The 20,449-nt window shown below is 42.3% G+C and overlaps 1 protein-coding gene across 4 annotated transcripts; it reads right to left on the bottom strand.

Moving 5' to 3' along the window:
- Positions 1 to 11,246: 11,246 nt before the first annotated feature.
- Positions 11,247 to 16,316, bottom strand: FIGNL1 (fidgetin like 1). Of its 4 annotated transcripts, none has more exons than XM_043873201.1 (3): positions 16,142 to 16,316; positions 14,411 to 14,505; positions 11,247 to 13,783 (listed from the first exon to the last, which is right to left on the bottom strand). In XM_043873201.1, exon 3 carries the CDS (start codon positions 13,771 to 13,773, stop codon positions 11,743 to 11,745), a length of 2,031 nt encoding a protein of 676 aa, XP_043729136.1. In that variant the 5' UTR covers positions 13,774 to 13,783; positions 14,411 to 14,505; positions 16,142 to 16,316; the 3' UTR covers positions 11,247 to 11,742. The 4 variants fall into 4 exon arrangements, with proteins under 4 accessions (XP_043729136.1, XP_043729138.1, XP_043729139.1 ...); XM_043873203.1 differs by lacking the exon at positions 16,142 to 16,316 and adding an exon at positions 15,934 to 15,956; XM_043873204.1 differs by lacking the exon at positions 16,142 to 16,316 and adding an exon at positions 15,639 to 15,907.
- Positions 16,317 to 20,449: the final 4,133 nt, after the last annotated feature.

Raw genomic sequence — 20,449 nt, 5'->3', positions numbered from 1 at the left:
ATTGCTGGGTCATATGGCAGTTCTATTTCCAGTTTTTTGAGGAATCTCCACACTGTTCTCCATAGTGGGTGTACTAGTTTGCATTCCCACCAACAGGGTTCCTTTTTCTCTGCACCCTCTCCAGCATTTATTGTTTGTAGTCTTTTTGATAGCAGCCATTCTGACCAGCATGAGATGGTACCTCACTGTGGTTTTGATTTGCATTTCTCTGATAATGAGTGATGTTGAGAATCTTTTCATGTGTTTGTTAGCCATCTGTATGTCTTCTTTGGAGAAATGTCTGTTTAGTCCTTTGGCCCATTTTTTGATTGGGTCATTTATTTTTCTGGAATTGAGCTGCAGGAGTTGCTTGTATATTTTTGAGATTAATTCTTTGTCAGTTGCTTCATTGTTATTATTTTCTCCCATTCTGAAAGCTTTCTTTTCACCTTGCTTATAGTTTCCTTCACTGTGCAAAAGCTTTTAAGTTTAATTATGTCCCATTTGTTTATTCTTGCTTTTATTTCCATTACTCTGGGAGGTGGGTCACAGAGGACCTAGTTATGATTTACATCAGAGAGTGTTTTGCCTGTGTTTTCCTCTAGGAGTTTCATAGTTTCTGGTCTTACATTTAGATCTTTAATCCATTTTGAATCTATTTTTGTGTATGGTGTTAGAAAGTGTTCTAGTTTCATTCTTTTACAAGTGGTTGACCAGTTTTCCCAGCACCACTTGGTAAAGAGATTGTCTTTTCTCCATTGTATATTCTTGCCTCCTTTGTCAAAGATAAGGTGTCCATAGGTGCGTGGATTTATCTCTGGGCTTTCTATTTTCTTCCATTGATCTATATTTCTGTCTTTGTGCCAGTACCATACTCTCTTGATGACTGTGGCTTTGTAGTATAGCCTGAAGTCAGGCAGGTTGATTCCTCCAATTCCATTCTTCTTTCTCAAGATTGCTTTGGCTATTCAAAGTTTTTTGTATTTCCATACAAATTGTGAAATTATTTGTTCTAATTCTCTGAAAAATACTGTTGGTAGCTTGAATGCTTTGGGTAGTATACTCATTTTCACTATATTGATTCTTCTGATTCATGAACATGGTATATTTCTCCATCTATTTGTGTCATCTTTGATTTCTTTCATCAGTGTTTTATAGTTTTCTATGTATAGGTCTTTTGTTTCTTTAGGTAAATTTATTCCTAAGTATTTTATTCTTTTCATTGCAATGGTGAATGGAATTGTTTCCTTAATTTCTCTTTCAATTTTCTCATTGTTAGTGTATAGGAATGTAAGGGATTTCTGTGTATTAATTTTATATCCTGCAACTTTACTATATTCTTTGATTAGCTCTAGTAATTTTCTGGTGGTGTCTTTAGGATTTTCTATGTAGAGGATCATGTCATCTGCAAACAGTGTGAGCCTTTATTTCAAAGTCTATTTTATCTGATATAAGTATTGCTACTCCTGCTTTCTTTTGGTCTCCATTTGCATGAAATATCTTTTTCCGGCCCTTCACTTTCAGTCTGTATGTGTCCCTAGGTTTGAGGTGGGTCTCTTGCAGACAGCATATATAGGGGTCTTGTTTTTGTATCCCTTCAGCCAGTCTTTTGTCTTTTGTCCTTCAACCCATTTACATTTAAGGTAAGGTAATTAGTAAGTACGATCCTGTTGCCATTTACTGTGTTGTTTTTGGTTCAAGTTTACACACCTTTTCTGTGCTTCCTGTCTAGAGAAAATCCTTTAGCCTTTGTTGAAGAGCTGGTTTGGTGGTGCTGAATTCTCTGAGCTTTTGCTTGTCTGTAAAGCTTTTGATTTCTCCATCATATTTGAATGAGATCCTTGCTGGGTATAGTAATCTGGGTTGTCGATTTTTCTCTTTCATCATTTTAAGTATGCCCTGCCATTCCCTTCTGGCCTGAAGAATTTCTATTGAAAGATCAGCTCTTATCCTTATGGGAATCCCATTGTGTGTTATTTGTTGTTTTTGTCCCTTGCTGCTTTTAACATTTGTTCTTTGTGTTTGATCTTTGTTAATTTGATTAATATGTGTCTTGAGATATTTCACCTTGGGTTTATCCTGTTTGGGACTCTGGGTTTCTAGGACTTGGGTGGCTATTCCCTTCCCAATATTAGGGAAGTTTTCAACTATTGTCTCCTCAAGTATTTTCTTATGATCTTTCTTTTTGTCTTCTTCTTCTGGGACTCCTATGATTTGAATGTTGGGGTGTTTAACATTGCCCCAGAGGTCTCTGAGTTTGTCCTCATTTTTCAAAATTATTTTTTCTTTTTTCCTCTCTGCTTCATTTATTTCCACCATTCTATCTTCCACCTCACTTATCCTATCTTCTGCCTCAGTTATTCTACTGTTGGTTCCCTCCGGAGTGCTTTTGATCTCAGTTATTGCATTATTCATTATTGATTGACTCTTTTTTATTTCTTCTAGGTCCTTGTTAAACTTTTCTTGCATCCTCTCAATCCTTGTCTCCAGACTATTTACCTGTAACTCCATTTTGTTTTCAAGATTTTGGATTATTTTTACTACCATTTTTCTGAATTCTTTTTCAGGTAGACTCCCTATCTCCTCCTCTTTTGTTTGGTTTGGTGGGCTTTTATCATATTCCTTTACCTGCTGAATATTTCTCTGCCTTTTCATCTTGTTTAGATTGCTGTGTTTGGGGTGGCCTTCTGTATGCTGTGGTCCCTCTTTATTGTGGAGGTTCCTCCCTGTGGGTGGAGTTGGACGAGTGGCTTGTCAAGGTTTCCTGGTTAGGGAAGCTTGCATTGGTGTTCTGGTGGGTAGAGCTGGATCTCTTCTCTCTGGAGTGCAATGAAATGTCCAGTAGTGAGTTTTGAGGTGTCTGTGGGTTTGGTGTGACTTTTGGCTGCCTGTATTTTAATGCTCAGGTCTATGTTCCTGCATTGCTGGAGAATTTACATGGTATGTCTTGCTCTGAAACTTGTTGGCTCTAGGGTGGAACTTGGTTCAGTGTAGGTACAGAGGCTTTTGGATGAGCTTTTGTTGATTAATGTTCCCTGGAGTCAGGAGTTTTCTGGTGTTCTCAAGTTTTGGATTTAAGCCTCCTGCCTCTGGCTTTCAGTCTTATTCTTACAGTAGCCTCAAGACTTCTCCATCCATACAGCACCGATGATAAAACATCTAGGTTAATGGTGAAAAGATTCTCCACAGTAAGGGACACTCAGAGAGGTTCACAGAGTTACGTGGAGAAGAGAAGAGGGAGGAGGGAGATAAAGGTGACCAGGAGGAAAAGAGGAGGAATCAAAAGGGGAGAGAGCAGTCTAGCCAGTAATCAATCCCCTATTTGCTCTCCACATTCTGGAACACTCAGAGAGGTTCACAGAGTTACATAGAGAAGAGGAGAGGGAGGAAGGAGATATAGGTGACCAGGAGGAGAGGAGGGGGAGTCAAAAGAATAAAGACCAATCTAGCCAGTGATCAGTTCCCTAAGTGTTCTCCACAGCCTGGAACACCCAAAGAGATTCACAGGGTTAAGTAGAGAAGAGAAGGGGGAGGGAGGAGATAGAGGTGACCTGGGGGAGAAAAAGCAGAGTCAAAAAAGGAGAGAGCAATCAAGCCAGTAACCACACTTCTAAGTAAAAATGGGTACTGAAGATTGGATTCTTAAAGGTACAAATTTGATAACAAATACCAAAAAGCAAAGATTAAAAATCTAGAGTAGAGGTTAGACTCTCAAAAATACAATATTAAAAAAAATCACAAAAATTATAAAAATATATATACACTAAATTTGCTTTAATAATAGGGTCTTTTTTTTTTTTGCAAGATACTAGTAGGTTTTAAAATGAAAATTGAAGGGGTAAAAGAACTTAAAAATAAAAAAAAAACTTTTTAAAATAAAAAATGATAATAGTAAAATATATCTAGGAATTTCTCTGGAGCTGTTAATGGCAGTGTGGGGTCAGTTCAGTTTCAGATAGTTCCTTGTTCCAGCTTATTCTTCTTCTCAAGCTCTGTAGGCCCCTTCCAATGTAGTCAATGCTAATTTTAGGGTTTTAATCTGTTGCACTTGTCACTTCCAAAGCGGTTCCCTCTTGTTTGTTTATTTTGGCTTCCTCTGTTTGCAAGTCTCTTCAGGGTCTAATTTCCGCCCTGACACAAGGGGGTGAAGGTGGTCACTTATTTAGGCTCACTTGTTCATTTGTGTTGCGGGGAGGGAAGAACACTGTAAATAAATATCACTGGCATGTGTGAGGAGTGTGCGCAGTGTCTGGGCCACAGTGGGTTTGACCCCGCTCACACCAAACTCCAGGTTGCTCTGCAGGGGAACTGTCTAAAGCGGGCCCTGGGTTGAGTGCACTTCCCAGGTCTAAGCCACTCAGGTTCAGGTTCTCGGGTACTCCACAAAGGCACAGACTCAGTTGGGCCTGCGTTTTTTGCCCTTCCCAGGTCTGAGCACCTCTGGCGACCAGGTGCTTGATGAGCGCACTGTCCCAGGTGGGCGTTGCATCTTATCACCTCCCTGGTCCCAGCCGGTCAGTTTCCTGGGTGTGCAGTGGGAGCGCTGTCTCATGTGTGCCCTGTGTCTCCTCTGGGGAGCTGATCTCTGACTGTGGCCCTCCTGGTGGATGTCAGCCGTCCAGGATCCCAGGAAGACTTGCTTAGCAACTGGGAGTCTGCTCACAGTTTGGTGGAGGATGCCATCTCTGGGGCCAAGATTGCCCCTTGCCTCCCGGCTCTGGCTGTCGCCTGCCTGCCTCCCTGCCTCCGGCGGGGGATGGGCTGGTCCGCTGCAGGCTAGCTCTTCTCTGGTATTCGCTCAGTCGTTTGTTCTGTGAGCGGGCCCGGCAGTGCCTTAGATTAGAGCTTTTCATGGGAAAGTTCTCTCTCTCGCTTTTTTCCCCTCTCTGGCTGTCCCACGGTTTGGGTTGCTATCCCACATTAGCTCCCTCAGATTTTCCTCAGGGCATTCAGGCCAGGTCCTTACCCTAAGCAATGCAGCCTGTGCCTCCCTGTTCAGCCCCCGCTTGCTGGTGGCGGACACAAGCATCTGTCTGGGCTACTTCTCTACTGGGAGTTGCAGTTAGGCACATAATCTGTGGGTTTTATTTTTTCCCTCCCAGTTATGTTGCCCTCTGAGATTCCAAAACTCCCCACAGACCCACCAGTGAGAGGGTTTCCTGGTGTTTGGAAACTTCTCCTCCTTCACGACTCCCTCCCTGGGACAGGTCTCTGTCCCTAACTCTTTTGTCTCTCTTTGTATCTTTTATGTTTTGTCCTACCACCTTTCGAAGACAATAGGCTGCCTTTCTGGGTGCCTGGTGTTCTCCACCAGCGCTCAAGTTGTTTTGTGGTATTTGCTCAGCGTTCAAATGATCTTTCGATGAATTTGTTGGGGAGAAAGTGGTCTCCCTGTCCTACTCCTCCGCCATCTTAGGACCGCCCCCTATTGGTAGACTTTTTGATTATGGCCATTCTGTTCAGTGTGAGGTGATGCCTCATTTTCGTTTTCCTTTGCATTTCTCTAATAATTAGTGATGGTGAGCATTTTTCATGTGCCTGTCAGCAATCCGTATGTCTTTAGAGAAATGCCTATTTAGATCTTCCAAGGTTTTTTTTTTTTTTTATTGAGCTGTATAAACTTTGTATATTTTGAAGTTTAATTCCTTGTTGATTGATTCATTTGCAAATATTTTCTCCCATTTTATAGGTTGTCCTTTTCTTTTATAGTTTCCTCTGCTAAGCAAAAGCTTGTAAGTTTGCTTGGGTCCTATTTATTTTTATTTCTATTTGGGAGACTGAACTAAGAAAACACTGACAAGATTTATGTTAGAGAATGTTTTGCCTATGTTCTCTTCTAGTTTTAGGATGTCGTGTCTTACATTTTTCTTAAAGCCATTTTATTTCTGTGTATGATGTGAGAGTGTGTTCTCACGTCATTGATTTATATGTGACTGTCCAACCTTCCCAGCACCACTTGCTGAAGAGGCTTTTCTTTTGTCCATTGTATATTCTTGTCTCCTTTGACACAGATTAATTGACCATAGGTGTGTGGGTTTATTTCTGGACTCTCTATTCTGTTTCATTGATCCATATATCTGGTTTTGTGCAATACCAAACTGGATTAAGGTAGAATTAAGAATAAGCTAGAATGAACAACCACATGAAACAATTGAAAACAAAATGATCCGTCAAAGCAATGAAGGCAGAATCAGGCCAGAAAGAGGAGGATACACAATTATTGAGCAATTGGGCTTTGTAAGCCTGTATTATACCACAGGATTCTCATTCTCCAATAAGATAGGTACAGACTACTCTCATTTCACAACCAAGACTGAACCGTTGGGGGGCTATAGTCCCAACCAGTCAATGACAGACTCAGAGTCTAACAACATGTCCCTCTGGTTCAAGTCCATGCCCTTTACAAGTACTCCACCTTATCAACTGGTTGACATGGAGGTAGACTGGATAAGTATTTTGGAAGTGAGAAAATGAATTAGAATTTCAAAAGGATGGCAAAGACAGTAAGTTGGAATAGAATTTCCCAAAGAATACACATCAAAGAACCATAATCAAATGAATAAGAAAAACATTTAAAAATCCCTGATACTAAAAATGCAGATACTCTACCTACCAATATTTTTAAGCATTGATATACAAATGAGTTACATCTGTTGGCAAAATGTGTGTATTTCTACAAAGGATGTGTATCTTTCAATGATATTTAAAAATACAGGTAATGCTTACTTCTCAAAAATAATGGATAAGGACAGTGACACACAAAACACTTGGAAGTAAAGAATTCAATCCAACATTACCGTATTCAATCAAGAGAATATAATGTAGAGATACAAAGAAATTTCAAGTCTAAATTTCAGGAAACTTCCTACCCAAATGCCTCAGAAACATACTGCAAATCACAAAAAGCTGAGAGAAAGAATGCTTCTAGTATAACGTAGAAACAACTGCCAAGTGACTCCCTAGCTCAAATTTTCTACAGAAATCCAATGTTATAGTGTTTTTATGTTGAATGGAAAGGGACATAGATAGTAAGAAATATGGTGAAATGCTTAAAGATCTTAAAAGATACAACAAAAAATTAGGACAAAAGATTTAATACCCAAATTATAATAAAAGATATATCTCAAAGGCAAAAATTAAAAGCTGGAGAAATAAAGCTTCTAAAAGAGCATAAAAATAGCAGGCAGACCAAGAATAAAAATTAAAAGAATATATAAATTGCCTAAACTCAGCTACTAAAAATTTCAAATTTCATTTCTTACATTGTATTGTTCTCAAAACATTAGAACATGAAAGTAATCTCCATGAGAACTGTGTTGTTCACTGGTCTATTTTCAGCATCTAGAACTGCCTGGCATCTGATAGTTTTTGTGGGTTTTTTTTTTTTTTTTTTTCAGTTTTATTTATTTTTACTTTACAATATTGTATTGGTTTTGCCATACATTGACATGAATCCACCATGGGTCTTTTTGAATGAATGGATGCAAAAGAATGCTAACAAAACCTGCATATCTGTTTAGCTGGTACAGGTAAACAGGCACCTTGATTCAGTGCATGTGGGAATTTTACACAGGGTGTCACTGTTTCAGAGGGCAATTTATAATAGAGCACATGCCAGAAGCCTGAGAAATCCTTAATCCAAGAATTTTACTCAAGAAATGTATATAATTTTTAAAAGATCACTAAGGCATTTAATGGGCAGCGGCTGCGACAGCGCATGAGTGCAGCCGAGAGGAGCTACCCTGCATCAGAGGTAAGGAGCAACCGTGAAGACAGACCCCACGTCCAAGGTAAGAGAAACCCAAGTAAGATGGTAGGCACTGAGAGAGGGGATCAGAGGGCAGACACACTAAAACCACAATCACAGAAAACTAGCCAATCTAATCACACGGACCACAGCCTTGTCTAATCAATGAAACTAAGCCATGCTGTGTGGGGTCACCTAAGACGGTCAGGTCATGGAGGAGAGGTCTGACAGAATGTGGTCCACTGGAGAAGGGAATGGCAAACCACTTCAGTATTCTTGCCTTGAGAACCCCATGAACAGTATGAAAAGGCAAAAACATAGGACACTGAAAGATGAACTCCCCAGGTTGGTAGGTGCCCAATATGCTACTGGAGATCAGTGGAGAAATAACTCCAGAAAGAATGAAAGGATGGAGCCAAAGCAAAAAACAACACCCAGTTGTCAATGTGACTGGTGATGGAAGCAGAGTTCGATGCTGTAAAGAGCAATATTGCATAGGAACCTGGTATGTTAGGTCCATGAATCAAGGCAAACTGGAAGTGGTCAAACAGGAGATGACAGGAATGAACATCAACATTCTAGGGATCAGCGAGCTAAGATGGACTGGAGTGGGTGAATTTAACTCAGATGACCATTGTATCTACTACTTTGGGCAGGAATCCCTTAGAAGAAATGGAGTAGCCATCATAGTCAACAAGAGTCCGAAATGCAGTACTTGGATGCAATCTCAAAAATGACAGAATGATCTGTTCATTTCCAAGGCAAACCATTCAATATCACAGTAATCCAAGTCTATGCTCTGACCAGTAAAGCTGAAGAAGCTGAACAGTTCTATGAAGACCTACAAGACCTTCTAGAACTAACACCCAAAAAAATGTCCTTTTCATTATACGGGACTGGAATGCAAAAGTAGGAAGTCAAGAAACACCTGGAGTAACAGGCAAATTTTGGCCTAGATCTGATAGACAGAGTGCCTGATGAACTATGGATGGAGGTTCTTGACATTGTACAGGAGACAGCAATCAAGACCATCCCCAAGAAAAAAAAAATGCAAAAAAGCAAAATGGCTGTCTGAGGAGGCCTTACAAATAGCTGTGAAAAGAAGGGAAGTGAAAAGCAAAGGAAAAAAGGAAAGATATACCCGTTTGAATGCAGAGTTCCAAAGAATAGCAAGGAGAGATAAGAAAGCCTTTCTCAGGGATCAATGCAAAGAAATAGAGGAAAACAGTAGAATGGGAAAGACTAGAGATCTCTTCCAGAAAATTAGAGATACCAAAGGAACATTTCATGCAAAGATGGGCGCAATAAAGGACAGAAATGGTAGGGACCTAACAGAAGCAGAAGATATTAAGAAGAGGTGGCAAGAATACACAGAAGAATTGTACAAAAAAGATCTTCATAACCCAGATAATGATAGTATGATCACTCACCTAGAGCCAGACATCCTGGAATGTGAAGTCAAGTGGGCCTTAGGAAGTATCACTATGAACAAAGCTAGTGGAGGTGATGGAATTCCAGTTGAGCTATTTCAAATCCTGAAAGATGACGCTGTGAAAGTGCTGCACTCAATATGACAGCAAATTTGGAAAACTCAGCAGTGGCCACAGGACTGGAAAAGGTCAGTTTTCATTCCAATCCCAAAGAAGGGCAATCCAAAGAATGCTCAAATGGCCGCACAATTGCACTCATCTCACACGCTAGTAAAGTAATGCTTAAAATACTGCAAGCCAGGCTTCAGCAATACGTGAACCATGAACTTCCAGATGTTCAAGCTGGTTTTAGAAAAGGCAGAGGAACCAGAGATCAAATTGCCAACATCCACTCGATCATCAAAAAAGCAAGAGAGTTCCAGAAAAACATCTATTTCTGCTTTATTGACTATGCCAAAGCCTTTGACTGTGTGGATCACAATGAACTGTGGAAAATTCTGAAAGAGATGGGAATACCAGACCACCTGACCTGCCTCTTGAGAAACCTGTATGCAGATCAGGAAGCAACAGTTAGAACTAGACATGGAACAACAGACCGGTTCTAAATAAGAAAAGGAGCACATCAAGGCTATACATTGTCACCCTGTTTATTTAATTTATATGCAAAGTACATCATGAGAAACGCTGGGCTGGAGGAAGCACAAGCTGGAATCAAGATTGCCGGGAGAAATATCAATAACCTCAGATATGCAGATGACACCACCCTTATGGCAGAAAGTGAAGAGAAACTAAAAAGCCTCTTGATGAAAGTGAAAGAGGAGAGTGAAAAAGTTGGCTTAAAGCTCAACATTCAGAAAACTAAGATCATGGCATCCAGTCCCATCACTTCATGGCAAATAGATGGGGAAACAGTGGAAACAGTGGCTGACTTTATTTTTCTGGGCTCCAAAATCACTGCAGATGGTGATTGCAGCCATGAAATTAAAAGACGTGACAGCATATTAAAAAGCAGAGACGTTACTTTGCCAACAAACATCCATCTAATCAAGGCTATGATTTTTCCAGTGGTCATGTATGGATGTGAGAGTTGGACTACAAAGAAAGCTGAGTGCCGAAGAATTGATGCTTTTGAACTATGGTGTTGGAGAAGACTCTTGAGTTCCTTGGACTGCCAGGAGATCCACCTAGTCCATCCTAAAGGAGATCAGTCCTGGGTGTTCATTGGAAGGACTGATGCTGAAGCTGAAACTCCAGAACTTTGGCCACCTGATATGAAGAGCTGACTCATTTGAAAAGACCCTGATGCTGGGCAAGATTGAGGGCAGGAGAAGGGGATGACAGAGGATGAGATGGTTCGATGGCATCACCGCCTCGATGGACATGGGTTTGGGTGGACTCCGGGAGCTGGTGATGGACAGGGAGGCCTGGCATGCAGTGGTTCATGGGTCACAAAGAGTTGTACACGACTGAGCAACTGGACTGGACTGAACTGAACTGAAGGCATTTAATGTATTTTTGTTTACAATAAACAAAGGTGAACCTAATGACCTGATTTAAATGTCCTCCAACAGAGGGCTGACTAAATTATAGGACACCCATCCAACAGGATCCCAGAAACTTACATAAGGGAAGATGTCATAGATGTCAATGTGGAAGATAATGACTCATATACTTTAAAGAAAAAAGCAAACTAACAAACGATAACACAGAGCACAACCCTACTCCTGTATAAAACATCTGGAAGAAGCAACACAAATGTTAACAGTGTGTTCCTCAAAATGGTAAGATAACAGTGATTTTTATTTTCTTTTGTTCACCTCTATTTTGTAATTTTTCTACACAGAATACATATTATTTAGAAAATGAAGTAGTGTATTTGAAAAACCTAAAAACATTTTTGAATGAGACAAACCCTACAGGCTATAAAGTAGTGTCAAATAAAATATTAATTGCAAACATCACCTACCCCCCTGGAAAAACCCATTCTTCCCCTTTCTCTTCTGTGGATGCCTCTGATACTACATTCACCTATTTCTGAACATGTTCAGTCTTGATAAAGGAAGGAAACCATAAGAGGTTACATGCCAGAACAAAGTAAAAACTGGCACTTTTACTATAGCTTTGGTTGAGATCACTAAACAACAGTAAACAGCACTCAGTTTCTAATGTAAACCACTATACTAGCCAACACTAAGCATGTGATCCTCACAAGAAACTTTCTTCAATAAAACATGCATGGAAGTCAGATACATCCTCATGCACAAATCACAATTTTTTAAAAGTTTCTGTTTGAGCTTACTATTCATCACAGTATACACCCTGAAAAGACCTCTCAGCAACAAAACAAAAAAAGTGCATTCCTATCTTGTATGTATAGGCTTAAATATCAGGAAACAACTGGAATGAAAATTGAGCTTATATTAATATAGTCTAAGTCAATCAATTGTAAAAGTTAACATATAGTTATTCTATTTTATTTTGAGGTACAAATTCAGAATATACATTTCACAAACAATTCATTAATTTCCTTGCTATAATAAAAAGTGGAAAGACAAGACTACAAAGATGCCATCCTAAGTGTCCCATTTATTTTCCACAACCAAAAGTCCTGTTCCAGTTTTCATAAAGCTCTAAATCTTCCGGAGATACACTAGGTCGCACAGTTTTGAAAGCATTTTCAAAGTCACTGTAAGTTATTGGGCGAACTTGATCAGGCGTTATGGTGGCAATGTCAGCAGCCTGCAAACTGCGAATAGGACCCAGAGACGCCTCCCGGCACAGCTGAGTCATGTCTGCCCCGGAGAACCCGTCAGAATGCTGCACCACCAGCGCAAGCTCCTCCTCACTGAGGCAGCACTGCTCCTTAGACATCAGATTAACTACTATCTGTTTTCTGGCTGAAGCTTCTGGGAGGGGAATATACAGCCTTTTCACCAGCCTTCTCCGGGCAGCCTCATCAATTTCTTGTGGCCGGTTGGTCGCTCCCACCACTAGAATACGGTCCTCAGAAGATGTGGCTGCCCCATCTAACTGAACTAGAAATTCGGTTTTTATCCTTCTAGAAGATTCGTGCTCACCATCTCCACGTTGAGATAACAGGGAATCAATTTCATCAATAAATATCACAGCTGGTTGCTGACATCTTGCTACAGCAAACAATGCACGGACCATTTTCTCCCCCTCACCCACCCACTTGGAAGTCAAGGAGGAAGCAGAGATACTGAAAAACGTTGCCCCAGCCTGACTAGCAATGCACTTGCCAATCAGAGTCTTACCAGTGCCAGGAGGACCAAAGAGCAGAATGCCTTTAGGGGGTCCTCGTAGGCCAGTGAAGATGTCTGGCCGCAACATGGGCCACACAACGATCTCCTTTATCGTGGCCTTGGCAAATTCCACGCCTGCAATATCTTCCCAATTTACTGGAGGTCCCTGATCCATAATCTCATTCATAATAAGTTCAATCATTCTGGGCTCCAAGTTCTTCAGACGCTCGTCCATGGGATGTGCTGGGTCTGCAGCACCTGCACCCTGAGGCTTATACTGCATCCCCCCACCTGGATCTCCCCCATCTTGCTTAGGTATAGGAGGAACAAACTTTCCAAATATCCCTCGAGATCTACCAGCCCCCAGAGACTTTTTCACTCCGCCATATGAAGACCCTGATGCACGCTGGGGCTGGTGGTACTTTTTCTGCTGATCTACCCATAACTGTTCCTTTGCAGTTTTAAAAGCAGGCAGGCTGCTCTCCCCTCTTTGGCCATTATCTTCTGTTTTACTACAAGCCTTATTCAGTGCTGGGGTGGAAAGTGCATCGATGGTGCCGGCACCATAAAAAGCTTTTCTGTCCCGTGCATTTTCACAGAAGGAAGGAAAACAAGGCTGATTAGATGAGAACACATTTGGTCCTATGTTGCCTTTGAGAAAGCTGTTATTTTCCTTTTTGACATTCCCAAACAATGGTCTGGCATGGAACTTTGCAGGGGCTGACTCACCAAAAGGCGCTGAGGCTACAGGACACGTCTTAGTGGTGTTAGTGACTAGAGGCAGCTGGGCACTCTGAGGGCACTTCAAAGGACCACCCTCCGGAAACTCTTGAGTCCTGTCAGCACCATGGGCTGAGTCAGTCAACAGGTCGCTCTCCCCAGAACCACCACAAACGCTAAATGCAGGAAGGTCGGAGACAGTGGCCTCTTTGTGGATGACCAGTGATGCATCAGCAGGTGCCAACAGAGAGTCTTTGGATTTCTTGCCAGCACGCATCATCTCCTGCACATTGCTCAGTTTGAACACATTATTTATTGACAATCCAGACTTCCATTTGTCACTGTCTGTTTGCTGAGATCTTGCAAGAGTTAAAATGCTTTCTGCATAGTTATTCAAGCCAGTTTCAACATTGTCAGAATCGATAACTGCAGAATATTTCTCTGCGTATTTCCTGAACAGTGTAGCAGCACAGACCTGGGAGATATCAGAGTTTGCCCATGCATACTGAATGTGGAGTATCTGTGCTCGGTAGGCATCTGCCTTCTGTCCTGGTGTACACGTGCCAGATGTAAGCACAAAGTAATTCTTCTGCCAGTCACTTAGGTGCACAGACCTGGAGCTGGAGGCCTGCATTTTAGAGGCTCTACCAACAAAGGTGAAAAAAATTCAGTTTAGAAGGAAGCAAAGACATAACACTTTAAACATACTTTTAAAATCTTTGCCCGTCTTAAGGAAGGCACACTGGACTTTTTATTTATAAAGTAAATTTATAAGGAAAGGCTGTTTATAGTGGAAACATCTATTTAACCATAGCTTTCAAACACTCAAGATATAAAAGATTAAAGAGTTAATAATGCTCTGTTATGGCATCACTGACTCGATGGACATGAGGCTGAGTAAACTCCAGGACTTGGTGATGGACAGGGAGGCCTGATGCGCTGCGATTCATGGGGTCTCAAAGAGTCGGACATGACTGAGCGACTGAACTGAACTGAACTGATGGCTTGAACTGTTTTAGTTATATAACAATTTTCCCTGTGAATAGGAAAAACATTCACAAGGTTTAGAGGGTGGTGGTAGTGACCAAAGGTGGCTGGGCATTCTGAGGACCAGCCTCTGGAAAGTCTTGGGTCCTGTCAGGGCCCTGGGCTTAGTCAGTTAATAGGTCACTCTCCCCAGAACCACCACAAACATTAAATGCAGGAAGATCAAAGACAGTGGCGGCAACATGGAAAACAATGGAACTAGAGACAAGTAAAGCAAAACAAACCAAGTCAAGCAGAAGGGTATAAATCTGGTCTCTAAGGACAATCAGAGGAACAATGTCATGCTGGCTTCTTCCTATTGCTGGGCCTTCAGTTTTATCTGTAAAATGAGAGAAATCATTGTGAGAATCAAGTCAAATAATGAATATGAAAATACCTGAAAGTTACTATTAGTCTCTTTACTGCACAAATGCAGATACTGAGGCTGAGAGTTCAGAAACTTAAGCTGAGGTCACACAGCCAGTGAGCAATGGTGCCAGAATTCACACATGAGCAGTTTCACTGCAGTTCATATGCACTTTACCATTGACAAAATGCCCCTTCACAGTGCCACCAAAGGTCACAGATAACAAGCACGCACAATTATCACACACTAAACGTTCCAAGGGTTGGGAACAGGTAGATGAGCGCTTAAAACAGGATGCCCCAGAATCTCTCACAATTTCCCAGTTTCACAGGATGCTTTAAAAACTGAAGCTGTTGTGATGAAACATGAGAACGAGTGGGTAGTAAAGTGCTTTATTTTAGATCTTTTTCCCCTCATGTTAGTCTTATATGCCTCCTTACATTAAATTAAAATTATTTTTACAGAACTGTCGATGAATGTATAGATGAATGTTGGTGGATGTGTAGAATTTACCTGACAATCCACAAGAAAAATGTGTAAGAAAATGTTGAAGCTCCCTAAGGGTACTGCAGTAAAGTAAAAACCAAGAACTTTATGTATTTTAAATTTTACCTTCAAAATTACCTGTAAACATAGCTTAATAATCAGCAGGTTATTTTGGTGCAAGAGCCATGCTTAATATAGCTTTCTCCCATGAACCCTAACAAAGAATCAGTCATATTGTAAGTAGCCGTTCATAAACCTCTGTAATATTTTTGAAAAAAAAAATAAACTTAACACTCAGAGAGATCCTAATTTGCTTACAGCTATAAAGTCAAAACTAGAACTGACATCTCGTGACAATTTATCCCTCTTCCCACTATTCCATTTTACCCTATTTTAATCCCGTTAATCTATACCAGAAATGAGAAATTGCAGGAGAGGTGACTTGGAAGTCACTTACAACCCACTTTCCTGTTACCATGAACATCCTATTCCTTTCCCACAGCGTCATACCATCCTATCGTCTGCAACCCTGGGATTCTTCCAAAGGCTCAGCGTTCTAATCACTGTCCCCAATACCCTGCTCTTTCCTTTCCACCCTTTCCGATTTCTTCAACATTCACCTCTCAAGTCTTCCTTTTTCCTTTCAACACAATCATTCACCCAAGGACTACGGACACACAAACCAAAGACGGCTTGGCCAGCGCCCCTCAGCTGCACAGCCTGGCCCCGGGCACCACTTCCTAGATCTCTACAACGGTTACTCGGCAGTGATGTATGAGCTGCAGTCCCATCTTCTGGGGTTTTCCCTGCCTGTTGTAGGATGCGGTGTTGGTCCAGACAGTAGGTGCTTCCCACCTCACCGACCCTCCCCCTGCACCCAGAAGAGCGCCCCCGGGGACGGGTTACCGCGCTGACCCGGCTGCGGATGGCGGAGCCTGCGGCGCTCACTGGGAGGGACCGCCCACTGCCCGCTGGCCCTGACCTCAGGTGCAGGCCCTCCCTTCTGGCCCCAGGCCTCGCCCCGCCTCTCCCCGCGGAGCCTCCGGAGAGCGCCGCCCGCCCGGCCCCCGGGACACCGCCTCCCCAGAGGCCGGCTCCAGACCCGCCGCTGCCGGAGCCTTACCAGCCGCGACACCACACTCCCGGGTCGGCCTGCCCGCACGTGGAGCCACTCGCTCTTCAGCCTTCCCGGCCCCGCGCCCCACCGCGGCCTTAGCCTCCCAAGCCCGCCGACCTGAGGCTTCCGAAAAGCGCGCGGCCCGTGTGCGCCTGCGTACTGCTACCGGTTCAGCCCCCAACGTGCGTGCGTGCATTCCGGCGTGCGTGTGTCTGTGAGACCTTAGCGCGGGCGGGGAAGCGCTGTAGGCTTCCGGGGGCGGGGTCTGAGCTCCCAGCCCCGCCCCCGCTCCGCCCCCGTGTCTGGGTCTCCAAGCTCTGGCCGGCTCTCCTCGTGAGTTGGTTTGGTTGTTTCTCTTGGGAAGGGGCCTCCCTCTCGCACATTTTTAGACTCAATCTGGGAGTTAGAATCCGCATCTCAGATCCCCCCCGTCACTCAGCCAGCGTGTCCTTTTCTTCCTTGAGCCCTGGAGGACTTGCTCCTGGAAGACTGGGAAGCATGCCCTTCTTCCCAAGGAGTGTCCTGGCGCAGGAAAAGGAACGGAATACCCCTCACAGCCGCCTCTGGGTATTAGGTTGGTGCAAAAGTAATTATGGTTTCAGAGCTTGAATTTTAAATCATTATAACTAGGTTCAAACATATCGTGATTAATCAAAATAGGAGCCATTACAATCAACACATTCTTGCCAACAAGAAATAAGTTTGTTTAATCCCGTAGCATAAAAATCTGTACTTCAGGTTTCAACAGACTCTTGGAAAGCATTTCTGTGTCCTGCTGCTTGTGGAAGCATTGCCCCTGCAAAAAATTGTTGAGATACTTGAAGAAGTGGTATTTGGTCGGGGAGAGGTCAGGTGAATATGGTTCATGAGGCAAAACTTCATAGCCCAACTTGTTTAACTTTTGAAGTGTTGGTTGTGGTAGGGCATTGTTGTGGTGAAGAATTGGGGCCTTTCTGTTGACCAATGCTGGCTGCAGTTTTGTAGTTTTGGGTGTATCTCACTGATTTGCTGAGCATACTTCTCAGAGATGTGATGTTTTCACTGGGATTCAGGAAGTTGTAGTGGGTCAGATGGGTAGCAGACCACAAAACAGTGACCCTGACCCCTTTTTTGGGTCAAGTTTGGCTTTTGGAAGTGCTATGGAGCTTTTTCTAGGTCCAACCACTGAACTGGTTGTCATTATAAAGTCCAGTTTTCATCACACGTCACAATCTGATTGAGAAATGGTCCGTTGTTGATGAATAAACTAAGAGAAGATGACATTTCAAAACGACGATTTCTTTTTATTTGTGGTCAGCTCATGAGGTACCCACTTACCAAACTTTTCTACCTTTCCAACTTGCTTCAGATGCCAAATGACCATAGGATGGTTGACGTTGAGTTCTTGGGCACCTCCTCATATAGTTGTAAGAGGATCAGCTTCGATGATGCTAGCAGTTTGTCATTGTCAGCCTCTGATCAGCTTTTAGGATGGCTCTCAGTTGGTCATTGTCAACTTCTGATGGCATGCCACTACGTTTCTCATCTTCAAGGCTCTCGTCTCCTTTGCAAAACTTCTTGAACCACCGCTGCATTGTACATTTGTTAGCAGTTCCTGGGCCAAATGCATTGTCGATGTTGCAAGTTGTCTCTGCTGCTTTTTGGACCATTTTGAACTCAAATAAGAAAATCACTCAAATTTGTTTTTTGTCTAGCATCATTTCCATAGTCTAAAATACATATAAAGTAAGCAGCAAGTAATCATTCATTTTCCAAAAACATGAAGCAAGAAATGAGCATTAAAATGATATATAACATAACCACATTTAAGAATGTATTCCAGTATCAAATGGCAAAGTTCAACGAAGCAAAAACCACACTTTTGCACCAACTTAATAGTTCATGCCATAAGTCGCCTGGGAAGTGTGGAGTCTGATGGCGTGACCTGAGGGGGTCACAAAGGACCATCTTCCCACCTTCTCATCCTGCCATCATCCTACCCGGGTTTATCACCTCAGTGTCCCAAGGGCACGCTTATAACCCAGGAACCTGCTCACGTATTCTGGTTTAAAGCAAGAAGGGGCCAGACTGGGGAAGAACCTGCCCTCCTGAGTATTTCTCTCAGAGAGAAAAGAGGAGACACTCCTTGGAAAGCCACAGTGACTCCTCCTCTCCTGCCTCCCTGGTCCTGTGGGTACTGCTTCCGCAGAAAGTGAGCGCCTGGCACCAGGGATGGAGAAAATGACTGTCCAGTTCTCGGAGCAACTAACAGCACATGGCATTGAAATGCAAGACCTAAAGAAGTGTGAGATGGAACACTTCTTTTAGGACGTTTCTTTAAAAATTTTTTAAAGTGGGCATAAAATAAAAGGGCATGATTGGACAATACCTTTTAAAAATAAACAAGGGAAAAGGGTAGCTCACAATTCATCTCTTGGATTAGATAGTAACAAAAGGACTTTTTATCCTAATTCTTCATAGTATACTAAATAATTTACTAATTATTATAGTTACCCAGAATAAAAGGAAAATGAAAAACGTTACCTCAAGACCAGTTCACTAGCTTTGTATACTAGCTGTTTTTCTACTTGTATATTTAGAAATCGTATCAATACTACATATTTGGATAATAGCAATTTTCAGTGATTTTCATCACCAAAGTTTTACTGATAGCATTTTGTAGAATTTGTATTATATAAACCACCATCTTAGCCTCCTAAGAGTATTGTTCATGTGCGTGAGTGTGTGCTAAGTCACTTCAGTTGTATCTGATCTTTGCAACCTTATGGATTGTAGCCTGCCAGGCTCCTCTGTCTATGGGATTTCCCAGGCAAGAATACTGGAGTGGATTGCTATGCCCCCCTCCAGGGCATCTTCCAGGCCCAGGACTGAACTTGCATTTCTTGCGTCTCCTGCACTGGCAGGCGAGTTCTTTACCACTAGTGCCACCTGGGAAGCCCATTGTTCACATATTAAAATTTCTCCAAGTGACACTAGCATCGCCACTTTACTTTTGCACATTTGACAGAAAAGCATTTCCCAATCCAGCAGTTTTTTCTTCCTGCATAGTTGGCAAAAATCTAACTCAATTCCATGCCTTGTCTGAATTTCAACCTCCCCCTTATCTATAAAACAAGAATAAGCATCTCTAACCCAAGATACTATTATAAGAGCTATGGTTAATAGGAGCTCTAATACTTAAATTATCAAAGCAGAAGCTGGCACGTTGCAGACATTCAGCAGTTGTGATGCTGTGTTATATTTAATGCTACTACTAGTGTTATTAATGATATTTGAGGGATTCAAGCCCTAATTTATAGCAAGACCTTTTCTGTTACAAATGGGGTATTTTAGAATACCGTCCTAATACTTTAGCATAATTTGTAAGAGTGTAATGCTTGAGCTAGGCAGGTCTTCCACTTTCCTTCTGAGACCGTATGCTATTTTTTGTTGTTGTTGTTGTTTTCTGCTTAGTAAAAAATTTTAAACCCAGAAGGGAAGAAGTTTTCACTTACAGCGAACAGAATGCAAGTTCTTGGTGTGAGGGATTCTGGGAGCTGGCCTCTCATTTCCATATTCATGAATATTATAAACATGATCTCCAACAAATGCCAATGCACACTTCAGTAATCTCATTTGTTTTTAAGCAGAGAGAAAATATGGCCTCAAATAATGTGCATCTTCGTCTGCCAGGAGAGTCACTTTAATTTTAAAAGTGGTGTGTTTGTAGGTCCAGGGAAATGGATGCGGTGGAAGGGATATGGAAGCAAATGGAACAAGAGTCAATTCCTTCTGGGTGGGATTCCTGTTTGTGGCTGGACCCTGACCAATTTCCCACCTTTCACCTCCTTAACTCGGCATTAAGGAAGAAGGCAGAGTGAAAATCGGGGATGGAGGGGATGGGTCCCTGCCCCTGTCAGAGGAGTAAAGGCTGTGTGGACCTGGGGTGAATGAGATGTGCAATTTCAGTAACAGGTTTGCCCTAGCTCACTGGATGAACCGGAAAGGCTCTGACAGGCTCCCTGGCATCAGCATCATGAATGGAGCTGGGGAGTAGGGAGATGGGCCGCCCCTGAAATGAGTGGACAGAGCAGGAAAGGAATGACCCACTTCTATTGTTTTCCTCCTGAATCTGCTGCCAACATGAGTCCATACCTCTGGCACTTCCAGTTTAATACCATATGTTGTGAGTTGAATTGTATCCCCCCCCCCCAAAAAAAACATACATCCAGTATCTGTGAATGTCACCTTATTTGGAAATAAGGTCTTTGCAGATGTAATTGAGTTAACCTGAGGTCATACAGGATTGAGATCCAGTGTAACCGATGCTTCTAT

The sequence above is a fragment of the Cervus elaphus genome, chromosome 18 (genome assembly GCF_910594005.1).
Source record: "Cervus elaphus chromosome 18, mCerEla1.1, whole genome shotgun sequence".
Lineage (NCBI taxonomy): Eukaryota > Metazoa > Chordata > Mammalia > Artiodactyla > Cervidae > Cervus > Cervus elaphus.
The sequence above is the reverse complement of the archived record's forward strand: the minus strand, read 5'-3'. Positions and strand labels throughout refer to the sequence as shown.

Excerpts from the sequence above, each read along its gene's own strand:
- FIGNL1 (XM_043873201.1), bottom strand. The coding sequence starts at position 13,773 with ATGCAGGCCTCCAGCTCCAGGTCTGTGCACCTAAGTGACTGGCAGAAG.